Here is a 23,617-nt window from a genome sequence, read left to right as displayed (position 1 = left end):
TTGTACACCAAGGTATGTAAATGCTCACAGGTTTTCCTCTAATAACTTACTTGTTATTACAAACTGACCTCAGACCGCTTTCTGCTGCAGCAGCAGTTTTGAAGACGAACAACAAAGTGCTGATTGCAGGGGAACCTTTCTACCTGCAACCCCAGACTGTTAATGTACATTACACACAGAGTCCCTGAAGGACCTGTCAGTGGAAACTCAGTCTCTTTTTAATTACAGCAGTGCTACTGGGTGGTCTGGGAGACATGAAAAGGAAAGAATTTGGAGGTGAAAAAAGGTGAAAGCGCGTTTGGTCACTTTCAGGATGAGCAAAAAACCAATTAAATAATGAGAGATAACAGCGATTGTGATATTCTTGGCTGATACAGATGTTTAAAAACACAATTTGGCCGATATTTAGTGCTGATACGCCTGTCTTTATGTTGTTTCTTTTGTTTTTGTTGTGAGTTATTTCCCCTGTTTTGTGCTGTTTTCTTTTAAAGTCATTCAGCTCTTCGTTACACAGTTTTTTTTAAGGGGTACACATCTGATCAACCTTTTGATATAAACTTATTTCTCATGAAAAAAAACTGCAGTTTTCAGACCGATGGCCAGGATATCACCTGTCAACAACATCCTTTTTAGCACCTCTTCTAGTGAGCTCATAGTTGAAACACAGACAGCAGCTGCTCTGACTGGTTTTTGTTTTAGTAAATTGAATCAAACTTTGATTATTTGAAGGAATGCATCCTGACTAGGCTTGAGCTGATATGTTATATCATGGAGTATTGCGCTATTTTCTGTTATTTGCATTATTTATCACAATATCAGATATCGGTGCATGTTGAGATGACACAGTGGCGGAGGCATCGTGTGTTAATAATTGATAATTTGCAGTCAGACGATTATGTCATCTATCTCGTTATTTGGTCGGACAATATTGTGGTATAAAGTTGTGGATGTCGCTCAAGCCTAATGCTGACGACCATTTGTTTTACCAGCAGTCTCAACTGCCATTTCCCATGAGAGCAAAGAAATACAGATAACACTCAGATAATACAAATGTTGTTTTAAACATAGAATCCCATTCAGGGATTTGGTAAGATCCTTGACAGGTAGATGATAAAAAAAAATGCTCTTCACCACACACTGAAGGGCACAGTCACTGTGAGTCACAAGCTCATTTGCATAGCTTAGACAACAGACAAACTGTGCACATGATTATCATATAGCGGGGGAGGTGACAGAGATGGACGAGGTTTGTTCTCCTGTGGAGGCCTCGATGTGGATCTTTGATTAAAGCACAATGAGGCTGAAGGTTGAGCGGTTCCCCCCGCTGCGAGGATTAAGATGTAGAAGAGGCAAGGTGGTAGGTTTCATGTCAGACCTCCTGTGGAGAAACTATACACATGTGTGATGAATGCACCATCACTCAGGAGGCTAATTTAAGCAATTTCTGTAGTCGATAGTTGGCTGCCTTAACAATCGATTATCAGGTTAGCATTAATAATGTGTGATATTTAATGGATGTTTTTCCAAACGAAACAAACTTTTTCACCCACTGACCTCAGCTGTGGTTGATGCAGCTATTTTAGAAGTGAAAACAACGGATATATTGAACACCTAGTTTTAACACGGTACTTTTAAATAGATATGACACCTGATCCAGTCTTTGTTTCTCAGTTTTTTTCACAGCTTTTCTGACAGATGGTGCAGACTTCATGCTTATAGCTTACTGCCCAAGTCCATTCATGTCATGCTCCTGTAATATCATGTTGCATTACTGTCATAATCAGGTGAAGACGTAGCGCAATATGTGATGCCGTATATGTGCACATACCACCTGATATGCTATGATACAATATATATGATATGATTCGATTTGACACGTTCATAAACCATTTGCTGCTCTTCACAGCCAGGTTTCCACAGTGATAAGCTCGCTAATTACAGTGCTGAGTGTGAGCTCTTGCTCTGTTGTTTATCTGAAGGAAATTAGAAGATAATTATATTTGCTGGTCCTGTTTGGACTTGCTCTCGCTCTCTCTCTCCTGCTCTCTCCTCTCCACCCAGCAAACAGTGCATTATTAATGCTGGAAAGCGAGCCTCTCCAAACAAATCACATACTGTAGCATCACACACAATATTATTCATTTGATGTCAGCCACTTGTCAAGATGATTTGATTAAAAGTCTGGTTTATGAATTCTGCATCTGCTGTCGCTTCCCAGTGCAGGGCCGCGTCTGAACTCCTCCATCTTCTGTAGTGTCCTTCCTGTTAGAGTGAATTTTATAAGCATTTTTAAAGAAATGTATTAGTGGCCCTCACTGAGTGTTAGAGGTACTTTCTGAAGCAAATCATTATTTCATGATGAATTCTGGAGACGCAAGACAAGATAAAAGCTTTCTGACTGATATGAGACTTTGAGGTTGATGTCAATATTTGACAGTTTCAAGACTCTGCAACAGGCTTTTTTTCACATAAATGTAAAAGTTGATTGAATTAGATTTGGCTTTTAAAGAGATGTGACCATGAGAAGAAGTTATTTCATGCAGACACTGTTTATACGGCCCTATTTAAGTTTCTTGAAACTTTACATTTCTTTATGTTACAACTTTGCATTAGGTTTAGGGACAAAAACCAGGTTTAGGGAAAAAAAAATAATCGTGTTTTCTCTTAAAATACCAAAACCTGGCTTCACATGTCCCAGGGTCTTGTCAAAAATATAGCTACCATATAGTTACCACAAACACAGCTGGAAATTGTCTCAAGGACTCCTTACAAACACCCAGAGGTGCATTGTTGAAAAGTAGTTAAAGGTATCCTTACTTAAAAAGAGAATTTGTGGTTTCACACCAACAAATGTTGAAACCATGAATGATAGCAACAAAAACAGCCACTGGAGTCTCACAAAGCAGTGAAATGTACAATTTTATAGTTCAACAGTATTCTAAAATAAGATTAGCGTAGACGGAACTGAAATAACCCAACAAACAGCTCGACTAAATAACACAGATGCTAATCCGTATTTTGCTGAAACTGCTTATATGAGATGAATTCTTGTTTCTGGCTCCATTTTGTTTCCAATCTGAGGACAAACACCTTTTTTTTGTTGTTGTTGTGACAAATCCTCACTTGTTATAACATCTTAACTGACATAAAGCCACAGCTAATCAGCTTTCTATTCATCCTGTTTGTCTGCATTTACACACAGAGAGGCAGCATCTGTGATGTAATGACGTGACAGTTAAGGTCTGTGCTCTCGCTTGGTAAAATGGGTCATGGCTGGATATCGGCATAATTACCCTTCATTGGCCGAGCCGTCCTTGAGCAGGAAATGAATATTTCTCTATTATGTACAGGGTCAGCTGATGTGTCCTTCAGATTTAATGCATGCCATCACGTCGGTGCACACACACACATGCATAAACCGTACACAAACAAATAGGTGCGCACAAACACACACTCCTTAAAACCTTCAGGGAAAGAAACCAGCTATTAATCAACGTTAAGAGCGACAAAATACATCTTCAGTCTCAAAGTGTCAGTAATTGCCTTCGATGGATCGGCCTTGAAGCTGATTCTGGTCCTGTATGAGGACGTTCGGAGCAGCGCTCTCTTTGTCCACTGATCCACACCAGGGACAGCACTGCAGCAAAAAACGACGAGAACAAATCCACTGCAAGGAGCCTGAAAAGGAAATAGAATAATATCCATCCATCCACTGAGCAGATTGGTCCCTCTGCTGCCTCGTGATCTCAGAGTTTTCTTTGTTTCTCTTGACTCGAAAGGAAGTATTGTTCTGAAGATCGACAAAGGATTTACAGAAAGCAATGTGGGACACCCTGAAATTATAAAACAGCAATTAAAAGGTGCAATTTGTCGGATGATGTCGATGGAGGCAATGGAATCATTTAGGTTTTTAGATAATGAAATAACTTGCAGGGTCAAGGTTCCTATTAAGAAGAACAATAACGAGGAGAGAAACAAAGAATCCGTTAACACTAACATTATTCTGTAGAAAACACACGTTAGCAATAGATAAAAAATAAAAACGTCAGTAATGTGACAACAGCAGCTACTTCAATCCCTGAGCTCCATATTAAAATTACAAATTGGGCCTTTGAAAGTAACAATCTGTGAAGTCCTACAAAATAAATGTCTGTCTTGCCTCGCTGGCACTGTGGCCATCTGTAGACTGTATTGTCTGTGTGCTCTGTTTTCTTTTCACGTCACCCTCTGAGGGGAAAAAAAGGCAAAGAAACTGCAAGCAAATTTGCACACTGTCACTCCCAGCATGCACGGCAGCCGTGTTGACTTTCATTGATTCACTTAGTGAAGCAGGAGTCATTCAGCGAGTGCTGCACATCTGGTGTGTCAGGCGAATAAGCAAGTGATACTTAGCTGAGCGTTTACCTCCTATAGTGTGATGGCTGTCAGAGACTCAACATTAAGGGGAGACACGACAGGTGAAAACATTGTGTTTTCACCTGCTGTATTACAGAGAGGTGGAATCATCCTGAATACATGTCTGTGGTCATATCTTGGCCTATAAGCTAAAATCTTTACCTGGTCAGAATTTTTGTCCAGCGATGGATAGAATTTGTATAGAATACATGTCTTTGAGTTCCTTGAGGTTTTTTGTTTGTTTTTTCTCTTGCTCTGAAACAGAAATCTCCATTTCAGTCACACTTACAGACACCAAACTTTACAGTTATACGCCTTTCTATAATATGATTATGATTGTGTATTATTTGCATATTTAAAGGTGCCCTATGTAGTTTTAGAAAAGAAAATTCTGAAACTAAAATTATTTTTATATTTACAATATTAATAAGGTAATAATACAAACTCAGAAATGAGTATTATTTCCATAACTGAATACATAAGCCTTCCTTAGATGAAAATATGGTCCCCAGAACACTGTTTGAGGCCACAAAGGTGGCAGGATCCGCCAGATATAAACAGAGTCGCAAATTATGTTGTTCTTCTCCTTGTTCACCTGTAGTGTTTGTCTTTAAAACTACATTTGAATCCTCAAATGCATCAAAACTACAAGAAAAAAAAAACTTTGTTACAGTGCAGACAAAATAACAAGCTATGTGTAGGAAATGCAGGGAAAAAAAACAATTACGGCAACTTATTGTGTTGCAAATAAAGCTTATTTGTAAACCGTCATCCATGAATAACGTTTCTCCTCATCTTCTTCCAGGCCCCCCAGCTCGGCACTCTGATGGGTGTCTACCTGCCGTGCATCCAGAACATCTTCGGCGTGATCCTCTTCCTCAGGATGACCTGGTTGGTGGGAATCGGAGGCGTCATCGGGACTTTCATCATCGTCTTCATGTGCTGTGCCACAGTGAGTGTGTTTCCTGCATTTTATTTTAGTCCACCGGTCACAGCACATCGTTGCTGACCTGGTTTGTCCTGGAATCCGTCAGTCACACATTTCGGAAGCTTCAGTAAACTGGATGGGAGCATATTACTGCGTACATGGCAGCAGAGAGCGGACGAGGTAATGAGCTGTGCAGCAGTAAAAAGATACCAGATGTTCACCATTATTACCTTCACTGAGGGCAGCGGAGATTGAAGAATCAGGAGAAGGGTTGGGTAGTCTTGCATGGCAAATTGAATTTATCATTCATACTACAGCTTTTGCTTTAATAATGAAACTTTTTCTGGTTTAGGTCATCGTGTGCAATGCTGCAAATCAATGAGCAGCATTTTTATGACTCTTTTAGGAATGTGATGAGGTACCTTGATATATGAGATGTTCTTTCCCTGAATTCAAGCCAAAACTCAACATTCCCATCTGGTTATTTTACCCTCCATAATGTTCCATAAATGTTCAGCAAGAGCATTTCTCCGTTATGAAATATGTAGATATGGTTGTAAACATTACATACTGTATGACATAACATCCTACATGAGAGTAAATCTTGGCAATAATTATCTTCTGCCCCCCTTCCTCTGTGGAATATAAAATACACCTGAGCACAAAGCAAGCATTCCTAATTAGTTTGTCCAACGTCCCCCTGTCCAAAGCTTTGATTTAAAGGACAAGTTCACCCAAAAGAGAAAATGTAGTCATCACCTTTGCCGATGAAAGTTGGATTAAGTTGTGTAGCCCACAAAAACATTTACAGAGCTTCACAGTAACACACAAAATGGCTCCATACAGCTCACATGGCATAATTGGGTGATCTTCAGTGATTTAGAGACGCATATTTATGCCTTTTTTAAGCCGAAACCATTTAGCTGCTAAGCTAAGAGTGTTAGCAAGCACCTTGTCTAAAGTGGATGCACAAGCTCCATGCATCAAGAAGGTAAATTGTTTTGGGATCTCAAGGCTTCCACAGAAGAGGATTGTATGGATCTGCTAGTCAGATCAAGTGAAGTTTGGAGAGAGAAGAAAGAGAACATTAAATACCCCAACCCACTTGTTAGAATTTACATTGGCAATTTATGCTTCTGCAAAACACAGATATGTTGAAACTTTACATTTGTTGAGGTTCATTTTTCAATTTCATGTTGTCACTACGTGCAACACAAAGCAAAGGGCCACAGGTGGGAATCAAAACTGGGCCACTGCTGAGGACTCAGCCTCAATACTTGGACTGCACGCTCAGATGAGCTACCAGGGTGCCCTGGTTTTGGTCTTTTGATGTGATTTGTTGACAGTGAGAAGAAATCAGAATATCCCCAGACACATCACATCTGAATCATCCCTATACACACCCATGACTGCAAAATATACAATTCCAACCCCACATCATCATCATCTTCATCATCAGTTTGCTTATCAGTTTGATCTTACTGGCCGTCGGTGGAATGACGTGGCTGTACTTTTGTACCACACAAGGTTCCATTTGAGGTATGCAGGGAAGGGAACGAGGGAATTGGCCGCTCTTTCATTGCTCCAGTTGTATTTTAAAGATTCATCATTCGATCTGTGAAAAGAACAAAATGGACGCTGACACACTGTGATGTTCCCTGGTTCCCATTAATGTCAGCGCCACGGAGCTGTCATGTGTCAGAGTGACTTTGGTGCTGGACTCGAATTACAAAAGACAGTGTCCCACAGGATCGACAGCGGTGCTGTCAGTGATCTGAGTGGCTGTTACAAGCTGATTGTGTTTGACTTGTTTGATGCATGTGATTGTCAGGGAACATATAAATGTGGCTCCCAACTGAACGCCTTACATTTGATCCATTCAGGAGAAAAGAGTTATCATGTATGTTTATGCTGTCGTAAAGGGCAGCCGAATTCAAACTGTGCCGTCTATCAGCTTGTCAGGGTTGCGTGTCTTTTCTCTGGTTTGCAGCGTGCGCTGTAGCAGGATTGTATGTTGGCATGTCTGTGTGTTTGTGCAGCCTAGATTCTCCTCTAGCACAGAGTGTATTTATAGAACAACCCCCTCAAATCCCAACCATAGCAAAGTTGCCTGCACAGACACACAGGCAATATGCTTCCCAACAATGTTCTCTGTGGCAGTAAAAGCAGTGCTTTGAAACGGCAAACAGAGGAGGAAAACAGTATGGGTTCTTTTTTTTTTTTTTACTCTTTGGAAAACTGATGAGATGTTATTGTTGTATAGGCATTTTTATGGAAGAGGGTCAAAAAAATCTAAATTAAATCAAGGACAGAGTACAAAAATCCACTGCAATGATTGATTTTAAATGTACATACATTCGACTGTATATCATTACCTCCAACAACAAGGTTATGTTTTCACTCATGTCTGAAACCTGAAGGAGGACGAGTCTCAGCCCCGACTAGATGCCAGGGATTTTTTTCTCACTTTCTTCAACATCGGGAGGCGCTTTTGACATTTTTGTTGGAAATTCTCAGGCTCGGAGAAGAGCTCTTTTTGACAGCAAAGTGATTAATCAGTCTAGCTCTAGAGACATTTAACTACATTTATTTATTGATATGTTTATTTTATAATTAGGAATATATTCTGTTTCATACCAAAAATAGCTTCAATTGATCAAAGCTGGCTCAGACTTAAAAGGGAGCCCTGCAACACACACACCCCCACACACACGCACACTATGCTAAATCTCTTATGCTCACATACCGTAATGTTGTTACATGTCATATACCAGAGTAGTCAACCTCTTATACATCCATTCTGTTCCTCCGTGTGCTTCTCTCGCTCATTTCTTTTCTCACCATTTCCGTCTTTCACACACACACACACACACCCACACACACACACACAGACACACCCTCGTTCCTTATCAGTCACACCGTGCTCATTGCAGAGCCCCGGGGCGATAAGCCTGAGCGTGAACGGTGTGTGAGAAACCCCCACCTCTCTCCTCTTGAGCTCCTTACATAACACATAACCACCCAGTCCTCCAGGGGTTGCCAGCAACACACCACAAGAGTGTGTGTGTGTGTGTGTGTGTACGTGTGTGTATATAGTGTTCTCCACCTTACTGAAATCCACAGGACTTGAAGTGGGGAGGAAACACACATGCTGTAAGGCTCGATGATAAACAGCGTGACCCCATGTTTTATTCACATGAATGCATGATGGGTTTTAACTGACGGAGCACTTTTCATTAGATGCTCAATCACAGAAGCACATATCTGTCCACGCTGTTATTTTTCCGTCACGCGGCATTTTGACAGAATATTAACGAGTCGCCGAACCCCCACACATCCTGGGAATCATTATTATATGAGGAAAGTGCCCACGTGAGGAACAGCTCTGACACGTTACACCATTAACCATGAAATTATACACACAAGCATGTAAAGAGTGTGACTGCAGACGGTGATCTCCAAGCCGGTATATTCAAACGTGCTCTGCATTTGCGTATTTTTAGCCCGTATAATGAATGCAGGCTTGTCAGTGAGATAAAATGAGGTTTAATATTCTAGATGGAAAGTCATCTGTTGTTTGGCCGTCCTCATTACTTCCAGGTCTTGAATCCAAATGCTGCGAGGGGAAAGGGTGGTCTGCCCTCTGTCGTGACTCATTTAAATGCTAAGGATGCTTTTCTCCCCTCATCCCTTTCATTTTTTACTCTCATTTCTCTCACTTCCTCAATTTCGCCAACCCTTTTTTTTCATTTTACTATCTCATTATTTCCTCTCTCTCCCTCTCTTTCCACCTACAGTCCAATTTTTGTCCTGCCTCGCCACCTCTTTTTTCTTCCCGCTCACGCAGCTGCATCTCATCCTCCTGTGCTCAGATCCCCAACATCAGTTGGAAAGTAAAAATCACCTCCGCCACCTTCAGCAGACATGTTTGCCTTCTACCGTACACCATCCGCAGGGATTTAAAGTGATAAACAGCACACTGAAAATAGAAATCGACTGTACCATTGCATGTGAATTGATGAAGCTGTACTTGACGAACTATTCTGCGTTTGTGTAATGAAGCATGCTAATGAAGCTCGCTCTCAGGGCAGCGCGAAAAACTCCATTCCTGTCAAAACCAATTTCCGCTCAACTGCAGAGGTCAATTAAAGGCCAAATCAGAGTTTGTCTGTAGCTTTGGGAAGTAACAGACCTAAAGTGTCCTCTGCAGTCAGTGTCGCGGCTAAATCAGCGCGAAGACATTTCTTAAAAACGAAAATTAGCTTCTTCATCAAATACATTCCTCGGGCTCAGCCCGTAATCCTGATGGCTTAGCAATTAATCAAGTTTCACTTGCATTCACACTGCCTTGGAAGGAAATCGTCCCTTTTGTCTGATATGTAAGCTGTCTGCTGTTGTACCACATACGAACAAGACAGATGGCGAGGCGGCATAATCTGGCGTTTTCTACTGGCGCGCGTGGAGGCCAGAAGGCGTGTGGGTGCATGTGACTTTGGAGGTACAGGCGCTCACAGAGGCTCCATAGTGTTAGCAACCCAGACTAAGGTGTACATCAGGCAAACTCTGAAACCTTCACAGTTTTAGGTTACCTGCACTGCCAGAAAGTGGGACGATAAAAACAGGCCACAGGCTCTGGGTCAGTGGGAAAAAAAGATGCTGCACATCCTGCAGGACTCTGCTGCCTCCAGCGTCACTCCACCAATCAGCTGCTGATTCACACACGAGGTCATCGGGTGAAATAGTCAGGCTCTTTGTCTGTCACTCATCTGACCAGGCAATAACAAGTAAAAAGAACAAAATGTTAGTCTGAAATTGTAAATATTGTTATTGATAGCCACAATATCTGCTCTGAGGACACATAGAGTTAATCTACTTAACAAAACTATTTTGTATTTACTCTCTGAGATGAGTCCAAACTTTCTCAGGTCAGTCTAAGTCATCTTTTGTGTTCCTGACAGCAGCCGATTGATGACATTTGTTAACGTCTGCGTCTGCAGTGGTGCCCGGAGGGTCATGTGCAATAAAAGTAGGACAGTGCTAAAAGTAAAGGTAAAGTGACCACAGAGGATTTCACTTTAAAAAAAAAAAAGGAGCCGGAAAATGACGGACAGAGCATCAAGACCTAACCAGAGGACAGAAGTGAAATTACCAATCTCACCAGAGACAAAACGCTTGAGTGAGTTTGGAAAGGTCACTGTATCCTGTCTGGAGCTTGTTATGATCCAGACAGAGGCATGTCTTGTAGACATTATTAGCACTGGAAAAACAGTGATTGCTCTGATTAATGGGTAGCGATCTCATCCAAAGCTATGTCATGGAACGGATAAATAGTTTCTGAAGCTGCACCATATAGATGTGCATCATACGTGTGGCTCTTGATTTCACTCAGAGGAACTACCACTCATATCACAGGCAGAAATAAAGACTCAATAACATAATTTATCATCTGTAGCAATCTAGCTATGTAATTATTGTTAGCTCAGTAGTATTGGCTCAAAAGTCTGTGTCCATTTGGAAACTATAAAGGCCTTAACTATGCACTCAGTGGCTACATAACACATATTGTGCTGAAAGACAGAAGCTGCAGCATCAACCAGGTAAATCTTCGGCTGATGCCCAGTGTAGAAGAAACGGAGACAAAGAGTAGAACTGTTTACACACAGTACAGTATGACAACAGTAAGAGACTGTTCCAACATAACATGTTGAATTTATGTAGCTTATAATATAATTCAGTGGAAACGCTATAAACGCTTAGCCAGGTAGTAAACATAGACTGTTTATGGTCATAATCAAGTTAGCCGGACATGCTGCTGTTTGCAGTTTGTGTTAGAACCGATAGACACAAAATGTAATCCATCCCTTACACTTGAGCTCAGGTTATTTTGTTTTTCTAAAGGATTAAAACAAGAAATCACCCGAAATTACTCGATTAACCCTCACACAAGAGTTTATGGTTTGTCAGCAGGATTATACAGACACTATTCAACTGATTTAAACAAAACTTGGATGGGTGGAGGATGGGTCTCGGCCCAGAATACACCACATTAACTTTTGGAGCCGATCTGGATAAAGGGATGGATCCAGGAATTTTTTTCTCACTCTCAACATTGTGAGACAGGTGTTCTTTGAGATTTTCCTTAATTGAAAGATCTGGATGAAAAAAATCTGGAGTATGTAGGTGGCTGGTAGTGAGTAAAATCTGATGCTGATCTGAAGGAAAATACGGATCTAAAAATGTGGATGAGGCTTAATGATGTTAAAGAGGACTGTTGAGCCTTGGCAGAGGTATGCACTCTACTGAATTTTATATATATATATATATATATATATATATATATATATATATAGATATATATATATATATATATATATATATATATATATATATATATATATATATATATATATAAAATTCAGACCTGTGTATTAGATTTAATGTACAGTACATCAACCATATTTAACTGTACTGTTAAGCCTTATAAATCCCCGTACAGTTGTGTGGTGATTCACTGCCTCAGTATGCGATGGAGTACCTCAGCATGGCAGCTTCCCACATCAGATAAAACACTTAAACAATTACTGTCTTATCTGCTGTGGTGGGAGAGGAGCTTGTGGCCTCATTATGACCAGATTAGAGAGAGGAACAGAGCCCAGTCCCACTCAGTCTTCGCTCCTGATCGTCGGTCCATCGGGCCCTCAGGTGACACTAACCACATTACAGTCCTCATAGATCCAGACGCAATGATAGTCCAACATAACCGGCTGGGACTCACCAGACTCCCATGAAACGTCTCACACTCTCTACCACTTTTATTAATGCTCTAAGATAAAATAATGTTCGCAACAGGGAAGATGTTGTGATTTCATTCTTGAACACCACAGCAATGTCCACATACGAATAGTAAAATATTAGTATGAAGCGCTCACTTATTAAGCTTTAGTAAAGTGGATTGGAGCTGTGTCAGTAACAGCTGTATTAAAAGACAACAGACTATAAGAAGTTTGAACATTGAAACAATGACTAAAACAATAAAATTAATCAACTAACAGACACAATGACATTGAAAAAATAGTATTACAGCAGTGTAGCAGTATTTACAGAGAAGTAATGAAGAGCCAAATAAAACTAAAAGCTGTTTTAGGAGATGACACTGATTTTTTTTTTTTTTTTATTTTGCTCCCACTTCTCCTCCTCATGCTTCTTTCTCTCTCTGTCACTCTCTTTCATGTGCAGACGATGTGAAAAGACACTCAGATATTCAACAATGGCGTTTGAAAGAATGATGAAATCTTAATGCTGTCTTTGTGCTGTCACGCACACTATCTCTCTCTCCATTTCTCACTTTGTCTTTTTTTATTTCTCTGGCCTGTTCTTCCACTCACTGCGTTCATCTCTGACTCTCTTCCTCTGCAGGGCAGTGAAGGCCGGCTGTTTGTGTTGCAGGCAACTAGTGCTCTCCGTTCTAGCATGCCCTTACATTTCTTCTGGTGTTTTTCTCCCTCTCCACACCAGAGCTAGATTGGAGTTGTCATTGGCTGTCTGAATGTGCTCTGACAGCTGTTGACAAGCCCAGTGGCGCCATTATTTATCTAATCAACAAGCATGCCGCTTTAGCATTTAGCACTGAGGTACATCTGTGTTGTCCTTACGTAAACTCCATCACAGGCTATTGTGATATAATGTACCACAGGCCTGACATTGTCATGATGGACATCACTGGGAAGAAATGAAAATATAAAAAGTTAATTTCCAACTGACTTTTGCTGAATTGCAAGTCAAAATATTCAAACAGTGGATGGCTCTTAGCAGCACTGCTCTACAGATTACAATGTCTGTGGTTGGTGGTCCACTTAATACTGAAATGTGTCAATGACGATTGAGTGGATTGCTATAAAACTTTCGTACATGAGGACAAATCTTAATGAGTTTACATGATCTTTTAACTTTTTCTTTGGCACCACCAGCAGGTCAAAGTCTTCGCTTATAGAAGGAAAAAAATCCCTCAATTTTTTGGTTGAATTAGCAAAGACAATAAATGATACTTCTCAAATGGTTTAGGTGTGAGAAACTCTACATCACAGTATTTTCCACAGTATTTTCTGCAGAAGTTGTCGAATATGATATAATTTTCTGTTTTCTTCTCCTCTGTCATTTCCCCTCCCTCTCTGTGCAGACCATGCTGACTGCCATCTCGATGAGTGCCATCGCTACCAATGGAGTAGTGCCAGGTGGGTGAGCAGACGCTGGCACCACACAGTCATCACTGTTTGAGTCTGTCCGCTTCTAAATTTCTCTTTTCTACTGATTGCTTTTGGCACATTACACCCAGCGCAGCTTGATATCCCCAGAAACATTTAAAGCTTTAGTCTGGGATCTTGTGCACTTTAAACTCGTCGCCGCACAACGTTATTTACACAAAATAAAACGTCCGCCAACTGCCCGACATGTTAAACCAAATGTATGTGTTTGTATCTGTATGCAGACACATTAATGCACACGTTATGTGCCGTAGCTATATTTTATAATGTGAGTTTATGCAGTAATGATGGCCTGCGTCTTACCAGTTGGTGTGTGTACAGCAGGGGTCAGAGCAAATTACAGGCTTGTGGTGAAGTGTGGAAGTGTATGCCAATTATAACTGTCTCTGATATAACTGGTACCAGCCTTTATGCTGCTGCGGAGTGCTGATTAAGGTCTATTTATTTATGTTCAGTTAATTCATTTGCACTGTTAGGAAATACAAACACTGTTTAAAAAAAAAAAAAAGATGAGTCACAAGAACCGCACAACTAAACTAACAGCTGTTGCAAAGCAACAGTCACACAGATACCTTATAAGTTGATCAATATGAATATGAAATAATAGTTAAAATGGTTATTGCTTCACAAACCTGATATCCTACTTTATTTTGTTAGAAATGTAATAATAATAATAAATAAGAATTTTGGCTGATCATTCCACAATTGTTTAATCATCTGGCATTATTTACAGCTCTGGAAACATGATTGCCATTGTCAACATTTTTTATATTATCTGGCACAAAGATAAATGAACTGACATTATTTATGATTATTTTTCAGCCGCAAGTGGTAAAAAAATTAAAGGCATGGGTTAATATGAAAATGTCATGTCGCGATGGACCTGTCAAACATAAATGTGGTTCATACTATTAGTACAATAATAATCAAGATTGTTTTTTAAAATTTAATTTAAAACTAAATTGTCACTAAAAGTTAATTAGTAATCGTAAATCATAAAGTCTTCCTGTTCAATAAAAGGATAAATAAATGATGGTAACCTCATCTCCCTGCCGTGTTTCACTTTGGAATCCACAGTATTGACACGTAGCTGAAAGGTGCAATATGTAAGAATTTATGTTTAACATGTTCAAAAAACAACCAAATAAAAAAATAACAGTGATGGCATTATGTCAAAGATGTCTTTGTGTTGTAGAGCTATCTACTGATGTTAGCATGCTTACCAGCTAACCTTGACAGCTAGCTCCGTGGTTAACTGAGCTAACAGCAGCTACATTTAGCAGCAGTTAGTAGGTCAGTTCTTAAATATTGCAGCTGTAGCTTTTTATTTTTTTAATTATTTTTTTATGGGGGATAGGATGTGTAAGCCATGTCTTCAGCCACAAGTTTAGGTAATTCAAATTAAATGAGCGGACCAATGAAGGACTGTACAACAGCAAGCTAACCAGCATTGTTCATTTGAGAACTTAAATGAGTATCCCAATAATGAAAATTCACCATAATCAACTTATTGTTTAATGCAATTCATGATAAGATCTTTTATCGTCCCATCTCGACTCAAATCTCAAACTTAAATCAAACGAGTTGGTTTGTGTCTCATAAATAATGTAAAGTTATGTGCAGAGAACACGTAATTTATTTAGATTCATGTACTTAAGAAGTAATGAAAAAACACCTTGAGAGATTCATAGAGTTGCACATTAAAACATATTTCTGTTAACATGGTTGTGTTTGTGTGTAGCTGGAGGCTCCTACTACATGATATCCCGCTCCCTGGGCCCTGAGTTCGGGGGAGCAGTGGGGATCTGTTTCTACCTGGGGACAACCTTCGCTGGAGCCATGTACATCCTGGGGGCCATTGAGCTCCTCCTGGTGAGAAATATCCTTTTTATTTCTGTATCATTCTCTTACCTTCATCATCAGGGTGTCTGCTTTATCATTTTTTTAACGGTATAATTTTTCGCCATTGAAAGTATTTACAGCGTGAGCATTAGCATAGATTAGCATAGGATTAGCATTGAACTGCCAGTGTGGAGTGGAGCCCGGATCGTGGGACTCATCCTGCAAATTACTCAACCCTGATAACAAAATAAAGATATGAAACAGTACATTTCTCTGCAGGTGCACAGCCTATCTCTCACCACAGATTTATTCTGAGACCCGACTTAATAATGGGTGGAAAAATTTGACAACATTTCCAGAACAGCTGCCAAGTTTTCTCAGACTGTAAATTAGACACAAAGACCAATGACAGCGCAGTGAGTGGGTTCACGTTGATGTGCGTAAAGTAGAGGACTGTCAATTGTCTCTTTTGTTTAGCCTACTTGCAATTTCAAGCTAATTCATCTGTGGCATTGAAAGGGAAAATGATGGGATAGCTTTGCCAGGTTAGTAGAGGATGACCACTCAAATCACAGCGTTTCCTTCCCTGTAGTAAACTCTGCAACATCATACTTGCCAGAGTGGGAACAAGGACACAAAAGCTGCTCTTGAGAGGAAGGCGATGTCACTGTGCAGCCACTGAATATGACCTCTTGATCAAATTATGTCAGTAATACATAAAAGATTTGGTTCCACCGCCGCTCCGGTCCAGGAAAAATTGGTGCCAATGTTGGAAATGGTTCAGTGATATGAGGCAACGAGCCAAACAAAACCAGAAGCACTGAAGCATTCAAAAACCCAATCACTGGTGTCCGCTGAGGATACAGTTAATCTTTCTGTCTTCTTCTCTCTCATTTAACCCAGAAAGAGTGTTATTGATATTTAAGTGTCTTTTTGAGACTTGGCCTATTTTTCTAATCAGACTGGGATACCATTTTGTTTTGCGCGTTATTATTCAATCTGGCATTAACTTAATGTTAGCCAGTTTCTGGTTGGGAGCAGGGATATTTTATTAGTTTATTTAGTTTATAGCAATTAGAGGTTTTAGGACATAAATGTTCTCGCCACATTAGATGAGAAGTTTGATAAAAGTTCTAACGTAAATTAGTTCTTTAAAAGTGCTGAGGTGGATTTTGTTACCTTTGAACTGAGCTATGCTAGCTTCTCCTTCCTGTTTCCATTCTCTATGCTAGGCTACGTAGAGGACAGTTGCCCCTGTGTTGCTAGACCAGGAGGAGGACAAGGGAGATTTGATTAAACACTTTTTTTTGCCACCTAATGTTCGAACACACACCTCTGACCCGTGATATCACTCTGCTAACTCATATGACTCACTGGTGTCATTTGCATCGAGGACGCTGAGGACGTGTCTCCATCACCTTTTGAAATGAAAAGTTTTGCCCCAGCAATTTTTTTGAAGCATAATGTGTCTTAAAGAAATCAAATGAAATCAGACTAAATTAATTTTGATGTGCTATAATGCTATTTTTTTCCTGCCATAATTATCTACTCTGACCTCATTAAAAAAAGGTTTTTTCATCAGAGCCCACCACTTTCAACAACAAAAAAAGTGATGCCCTGGCTACAAGTCATGAACCAAGGGTCGGGTGCAGTTTAATATTATGGGCACATTTTATCAGATAAATGTATTTACGACTCTCCAACTTCAAGTGCAAGTCATTAAAATATTGTAATGTTTTAGAAGAAGACAAAACAGGATTTTTGACATGAAAATGAAATGAGTTTTTTTTTACATGTGTTTTTTGCATTAATCAACAGCTCAAGAGAGCTAGCATTTTTTTTTTGTTTCACTCTCTCTTTAATGTTTTTTTTTTTTATCAACGTCTAATAGAGCAGAATATCATCCAGGAAGAGGTTTTGATGTCTCTGTTCTCCTTGACAGCAAACTGCTGTGCTGTTTGATTGTCGCAGTCACTGACACTTCAGTCCAGTGGAATTAACGGTGAATTGGCAAACGTGAAAAGAGAAAACCTGCGTCTTCTAACGAGCGTCGCTCTGTGCCACATGAGTTCCTCTCCTTCAGTTGATTTTCCTCCTCACTGTGCTTTGAAGCTATTTTTTCCCCAAGATGTGTGTTCTTCGCCGTGAATTCTGATCGGCTGATGAAATGCAGGGATCTTTCATCTCGATCTTCATTCCTCTCCTCCTCCTCCTCCTCCTCCTCCTCCTCGTCCTCTGCCTTTTTATTCCACTTTCCTTCCACTGCAGTCCCCCATGCTGCATGGGCTATTGGGTAATTATGCAAATAACTGCATTAGCGAGCGATCAAGATACTGGCGGAGTAACAAGACCATTCCTTGAAACAGCTCGCATCACTTTGGTCCACTGTTATCAACATAGTGTGTTTTCTTATTCTTCCGTTATTCTCCTCCAGGATGCCTCTAATGGGTATGCAGAGTTTGATCATGCCTGGAGGTTAATTCTGTCTTCTGGGTCAAAGCTGGCTTAGTTTCCATTGTAAAATAACAATCCCTGCAGAATTGTAAGGATCTTGAGAAGGCTGATTTGAATATGTTTCATCCTTCCACCCGAGCCAAGAACACAAACTGATGCTGCTATTTTGGGAAGCATGAACAGTTCACAGTGGAGCAGGAGATTTGTTTGCCTAGTGATACGCCGTTCTTAGCATCAGATCACTTTCTCCAGCCGAATGACCGTAATGAGCCATGACTCCCTGCGTTTTTCTTCTCAGTTTTATTCCCCCTTCATGGTGATTTAACTGTTTTGGGTAGAAACCAAATGATCATTTGACAGAAAAAGAGAGATTCCCACGTTATGTAACAGCTCCGCCATGAATCATCTAAAGCCGATGACAGATACTGACAGGCTAATTAGGGGTTTACCGTTTTATATATGATGGGACTATTCTTAGATTGACCCGTAGTAAAAGTGTAATAATGGCAGTTAATTTCGAATATTAATACCATGCTCGGGCTCTTTAATTAAGCTGAATTAAAATAGCAGAGCAGAATTATGTGTGCTGCTTGGAGCTCCAGTAGAGGTCTGTTAATGTGAGCATCACATGTTTTCACACTTCACAGAGTTGTCCTCCCCACTCACCTCATGCTTTTCTCACCTCTCTTTTTATTATATTTCGCCTTTTTTTTTTTTTTTTCTTCTTTAGCCACGGTGAAATTTATTAAATTCAGCAGTAAACAATGAGCTAGAGGAGCAGGCTTGTGACCCGAAATCTGCCAGTTTAAATCCCCAGACAGGCCGGGGAGAAGTGAGGAGGGAAAGTGGATGAGTAACACTCCCCGAACAACTACCACTAAGATGCCCTTGAGCTACACTGAGATTGTATGGAACTTTTTATGAGAAAAATACAGCTGTGCTTCGCCTGGATGTATACAGGGGGAAAGCAAATAATAACATAACCCCTGTTCTTCAGATCTACATAGCGCCCAAGGCGGCCATCTTTCCCCTGGAGGGCCTGGAGGGTGCCGAGGCAGAGGCCGCTCTGCTGAACAACATGCGCGTGTACGGCACCATCCTACTGACCTCCATGGCCACGGTGGTCTTTGTCGGCGTGAAGTACGTCAACAAGCTGGCCCTGGTGTTCCTGGCCTGCGTCATCCTCTCCATCCTGGCCGTCTACGCAGGGGTCATCAAGACCGCTGTGGAACCTCCAGTATTCCCGTGAGTGTCTACATAATATAACTATTTTCTTTGACTTTCCTCCTTACTTTGCAACTCTCTGGTTAATCCATCAAGTGTCTGGACTATACTACAAACTGGAGTCTCTGTTGACACTGACAACAGAAAGATCCACATTATACACGCTCCTCTTCTCTCTGGAACGTCTATATTCTCACTGCGCTGCACTTTTATAAACTTCGGGGCTATTAATCAATGGCAGTTAAATGCATCTTTGGTGACAGCTCTGTCCTTCATTTCACACCTGGCTTTATGCGACTGGACATGAGTCTCGAGTGACCACTTGCGATTGGGCAACACATCTCTGTTCTGCCCAAATAAATGCGTACATCGCTCGGTCAAATAGACACAATCCGTTCTACACAAGGGCAGAAAGAAGTTAATGTTTGACATTGCCAGATTTATAAGAAGGTCTAAATTATTGCAAATTTTTCATAGAAATTATTTTATAAAGTTTATTGATCTTCTCCTGACCCAGGAACTCACAAAATGTAGTGATTTTTTTAAGGGAGTCTGGGGAATGTCGCTCCCTCTTCATCTCCTTGCTACTGTTGACTGTAGGTGCTGTGGCTGCTGAGATCTATAGTATGTTGGTGTTTATGTTTACGGTCTGCTGTTGTGCAAAATGTTTTAAAATCTTTGTAAATAGCTGCTAATAACTATCAAATTCAAATTTATCCTGTCCTTTCAAATTAAACTTGAATGTCATGCACCATTTTCAGACGTCCACGTCGTTCTCTAGATCGATCTCACAGCACCCAAAACTGTGACACAAAATACACCCACAGCCAGGCGGAGAAACACACCTGGGCACGTACAGTTCACATCTGATGTAGGAACGCAGGCACACAATTCTTCTCCCCCATTTGCCAATGATATTTCAGAACTGAGCAACTAAAGTACTGATTTATTGATCTGCAGGTCCCTTGAAGGTTTAAACTTTATTGTTTCAGCAGCCGTTAGCTAGAACCTGCTTTCCAGTGAAATATAGACATTAAAATGCTGATGAGTCAACAGTTATATATCCTAGAGGTCTACTTTTCAACCCCCTTTGGCACATTTTCAATCCAGACGTCTAGACCTGTTTTGACCTGCAAAAAATCACTAAATCAATGCTTCCCGGGGAGATGTTGTTGAGGCAAAAGTTTGAAACCAGCTGAATTCTCTGACAGAGTGCTCTAGTGTTTACTTTTTTATCGCCGTATTTACTATTTAGATTTGCAGGGCTGCTGTAGTGCTGAATGGATTCAAATCAAATTGCAGGCATGCCTTGACATTTTGTGATTGAATATACTGGATCATTACTAAAGAAGTCAGAACACCAAACACGCAGATATAGGTTAGACGCTACAACAACGCTGACATTTTGTGCTTTTTCTTTATCTGCAGAGTATGCATCTTGGGCAACCGTACTTTGGTGTGGAAGACGTTTGATGTCTGTGCCAAGACCGTTGAGACGGCTAACGGGACAGTCACCACCCAGCTGTGGCGCATGTTTTGTGACTCAGCGCTCCTCAACGCCACCTGCGACAAATACTTCGCAGCCAACAATGTGACTGAGATCCAGGGCATCCCAGGGGTCACCAGCGGGATCTTGGCAGGTTGGTTCATTCAGACATCCACACATCTATGTCAGCAATTATCTCCTGAAAGGGAAAAAATAGATTTTTATAAAACAGATTATGGAAGAAGTAAAGTCGCAATTACTACAGCAGGGTTAGGCTAACAGTAATATATTTCACAGTACTTTACCACTAGAAATATGGCAGATTATCAAGTTTTATCTGTTCTTGTCTGTTCTGTGGTAACCAGTGTCTAATCACTTCCTAATGTCTTCAGTTAAACTTACCATGCAGACACTGATTAACTGCATTTTTTCACAGTTTTAATGGCGTCACCACCAGATGTGGTACACAGATTGGAGGCCAGATTCCTCTATTGTATGTCCCTGATATACTTTGTTCTGATCACATACATTAGGATAATTGATGCACTGAACTGGATCGGAAGAATGTTAAGTTTCATGTGTAGCATTTAATTTCACAATTTTAAGTCATTTAGTAGTTTCCATTATGCATTTGATGTAGTGCAATTCTCACTTTTTTCTGGACTTGGAAAAACAGATTCTAGCCTCTCACTCTGCAGCTGAACCTCTTGATTGTGGGGCTGAAAGTCTTTCCTAGATTGTACAAAATGACAAAGCTTCAGCAAGACAAAGCGGAAGAAAGTAACCCGTGCTGACTGTAACAGCCCTAAGGCAACAGATAGCCCAGAGCTAGCCTAACCTTGTTTCTCTCTAGCAGTTATTACAGTTATATCTGCGCTTTTTGTTGAGGATCCCTGTTTATATAGAGCCTAAAAAAATTACTCACACCTCTTGGAAACATTCATGTTTTATTGACTCAATGTGGCTTTTTTTTAATTTAAACAGAAAAAGGACCCTCAAACATCAAAGTTAATCAATGACTTCTGAAACCAGGGCTGCAGTTTAATTACAACTGGTTTTGCCAGTTATATTTCAATTAAATGGAGTTACTTCTTGTGAAAATATGTATTTTGTATTCCATAACAGTAATTGATTTAGAACGCTGTGTAGAGATCTGTTTTCACTTTGTCACTGAAGGTTCTCTGTTAAGTGCCCACAAAAGAAACTTTAAATCTACTTGTATTCGTTTTTGTCTTTTTTCTACAGAATATCTTCCAAAAGTTAAACAGCTGGTCTTAAATTTAGAGAAATTGCAAACTGAAAATATGTAAACTGGTTGGCAGTCTGGAATGAGAGCATGTTTGTGTCCTTTCTAATATGCAGCATTCACCCAGTTCTTCCCTTCCTCCCTGTCACCCTACAGAGAACCTGTTTGGGACCTACTACGAGAAAGGGGATCTGATTGCCAGAAATGACATGGACTCTGTGGAGGACCCTGACGACCCTCTGACCAGCGCAAACCGCTACGTGTTGGCCGACATCACCAGCTTCTTCACGCTGCTGGTCGGCATCTACTTCCCCTCCGTGACAGGTGAAAATCTTTGTTTCTTTCTCAGCTGGTGTGTGATTACTGGGATTTCTATTCATCTAACATTTGCACTGTTGGCACTCAAAAGTTCTATCCATGTAAAGGAAGTGAGTGATATTGTGTTTGTGTAAATCTCCATGACCTTGATCACGTCTGCTTCTTGACTATCTGCTCAGGGATCATGGCTGGCTCCAACCGCTCTGGAGACCTGCGTGATGCCCAGAAGTCAATCCCCATTGGAACCATTGCAGCCATCACCACCACCTCCACTGTCTGTATCCTCTTTCTACTGCCCCCTGCAGGATATCAAGGGTCACTGCACAGACTAATTGCAAAAAAGAATATTTTTCTTTACAAGTTTTAAATATTTGAAAGCCAGAAGTGAGTCAAATATAAAAACCTGATCAGCCAAGTGAGGACAGTATAACTAAGATCTACTTCACAGGGTTTTTTATGTCACACAAATCTCTGGTCAGACATCCACTCAAGTTGTATTTTAATCTCTGTGATGATATGTGACACCACTGGTCCAATGTTGACAGGACTTGAAGGGATGATGCTCTGTGGGGCTTTGCTCTGCTGCAACAAAAAGCACACTGATTGGCCTGCAGGGAGCACCATAATTAAAGGTCAATGTTTTCAACTGAGAAAGGCCATAACCGCTACAATACCAGTCTGATTCTGATGAGGGGCATCGCATTGTGTGTCCAATCCGCGGCCCGTTTTATTTTTCCTCTTCAATATCGTTGAAATGAGGGCATGTCCTCAACAGTCCCTCAAAATTCAAAGGTTGAATGAAGGTATAATTTATGGGAAATGAGGCTGACTGTCTTTTGTTGAATCACAGTGGCAACTGAATCAGTTTGGTGTCACAGGGTCAATGTGAGATTTTTTCCTCTTCAGAGGTTCTTTAGACATGTTTTTTTGAATTTCTTCTAATGTGAAAATATTAAACCAATTTTAAAATGCTAGCATTATTTTGGCACATAGTAATGTAAAACAAAAGGTTAATGAGTATAAGAAAAGAAAAATTGTTGTGCATCTCTCCGCTCAACTAACAAAGAGCAACAACAGCTAACGTTAGTTAAGAAATGGATTCTGCAAACAAAAACAAACGACCGGCATCCAGCGCAACACAAAAGTTCCACCGAGCCCCTTTAAATGCCTTCCATGTATCTCAGAGTAATCAGCTCAGGGTCTAAACAAATGTGATTAGGACGTCTAATCGCATCATTGGGCTGCCTATGCAATCATGAGTTAATAAAGCAGAGGGATATTACTTACAATGTCACTGGTCTCTGAGATATTATCCTAAACAAAATCAATAGATGTGTTTTCTCGGCAAATGTAGTCATGTAATCAATAAGTTTATCTTAAAAGGGAGAGGTTTATGAAGTCCTGTCAGGTCTCGTCAAAGGAACAGCCATGCCTGCAAATGTTTTCATAGAGCTTTCATTTAA

At 40.4% G+C, this 23,617-nt stretch overlaps 1 protein-coding gene across 5 annotated transcripts in view; it reads left to right on the top strand.

The window, feature by feature from the left end:
* The window catches only part of slc12a5a (solute carrier family 12 member 5a), a 152,714-nt gene that overhangs the window by 115,643 nt on the left and 13,454 nt on the right, over window positions 1-23,617 (top strand). For all 5 annotated transcript variants that reach the window (XR_005075449.1, XM_037100737.1, XM_037100739.1 and 2 more), the window contains 7 exons: window positions 5,201-5,347; window positions 13,500-13,554; window positions 15,326-15,456; window positions 18,878-19,125; window positions 20,533-20,744; window positions 21,993-22,160; window positions 22,334-22,432. Coding sequence is in view for 4 of the 5 variants with exons in the window: in XM_037100737.1 (XP_036956632.1) it covers window positions 5,201-5,347; window positions 13,500-13,554; window positions 15,326-15,456; window positions 18,878-19,125; window positions 20,533-20,744; window positions 21,993-22,160; window positions 22,334-22,432 (1,060 nt within the window). In the remaining variant the exon portion in view is untranslated. The remainder of the gene's footprint in view (window positions 1-5,200; window positions 5,348-13,499; window positions 13,555-15,325; window positions 15,457-18,877; window positions 19,126-20,532; window positions 20,745-21,992; window positions 22,161-22,333; window positions 22,433-23,617) is intronic.

Source organism: Acanthopagrus latus, chromosome 6, assembly GCF_904848185.1.
Source record: "Acanthopagrus latus isolate v.2019 chromosome 6, fAcaLat1.1, whole genome shotgun sequence".
Classification (NCBI taxonomy): domain Eukaryota; kingdom Metazoa; phylum Chordata; class Actinopteri; order Spariformes; family Sparidae; genus Acanthopagrus; species Acanthopagrus latus.
This window is presented reverse-complemented; position numbering and strand designations above follow the sequence as displayed.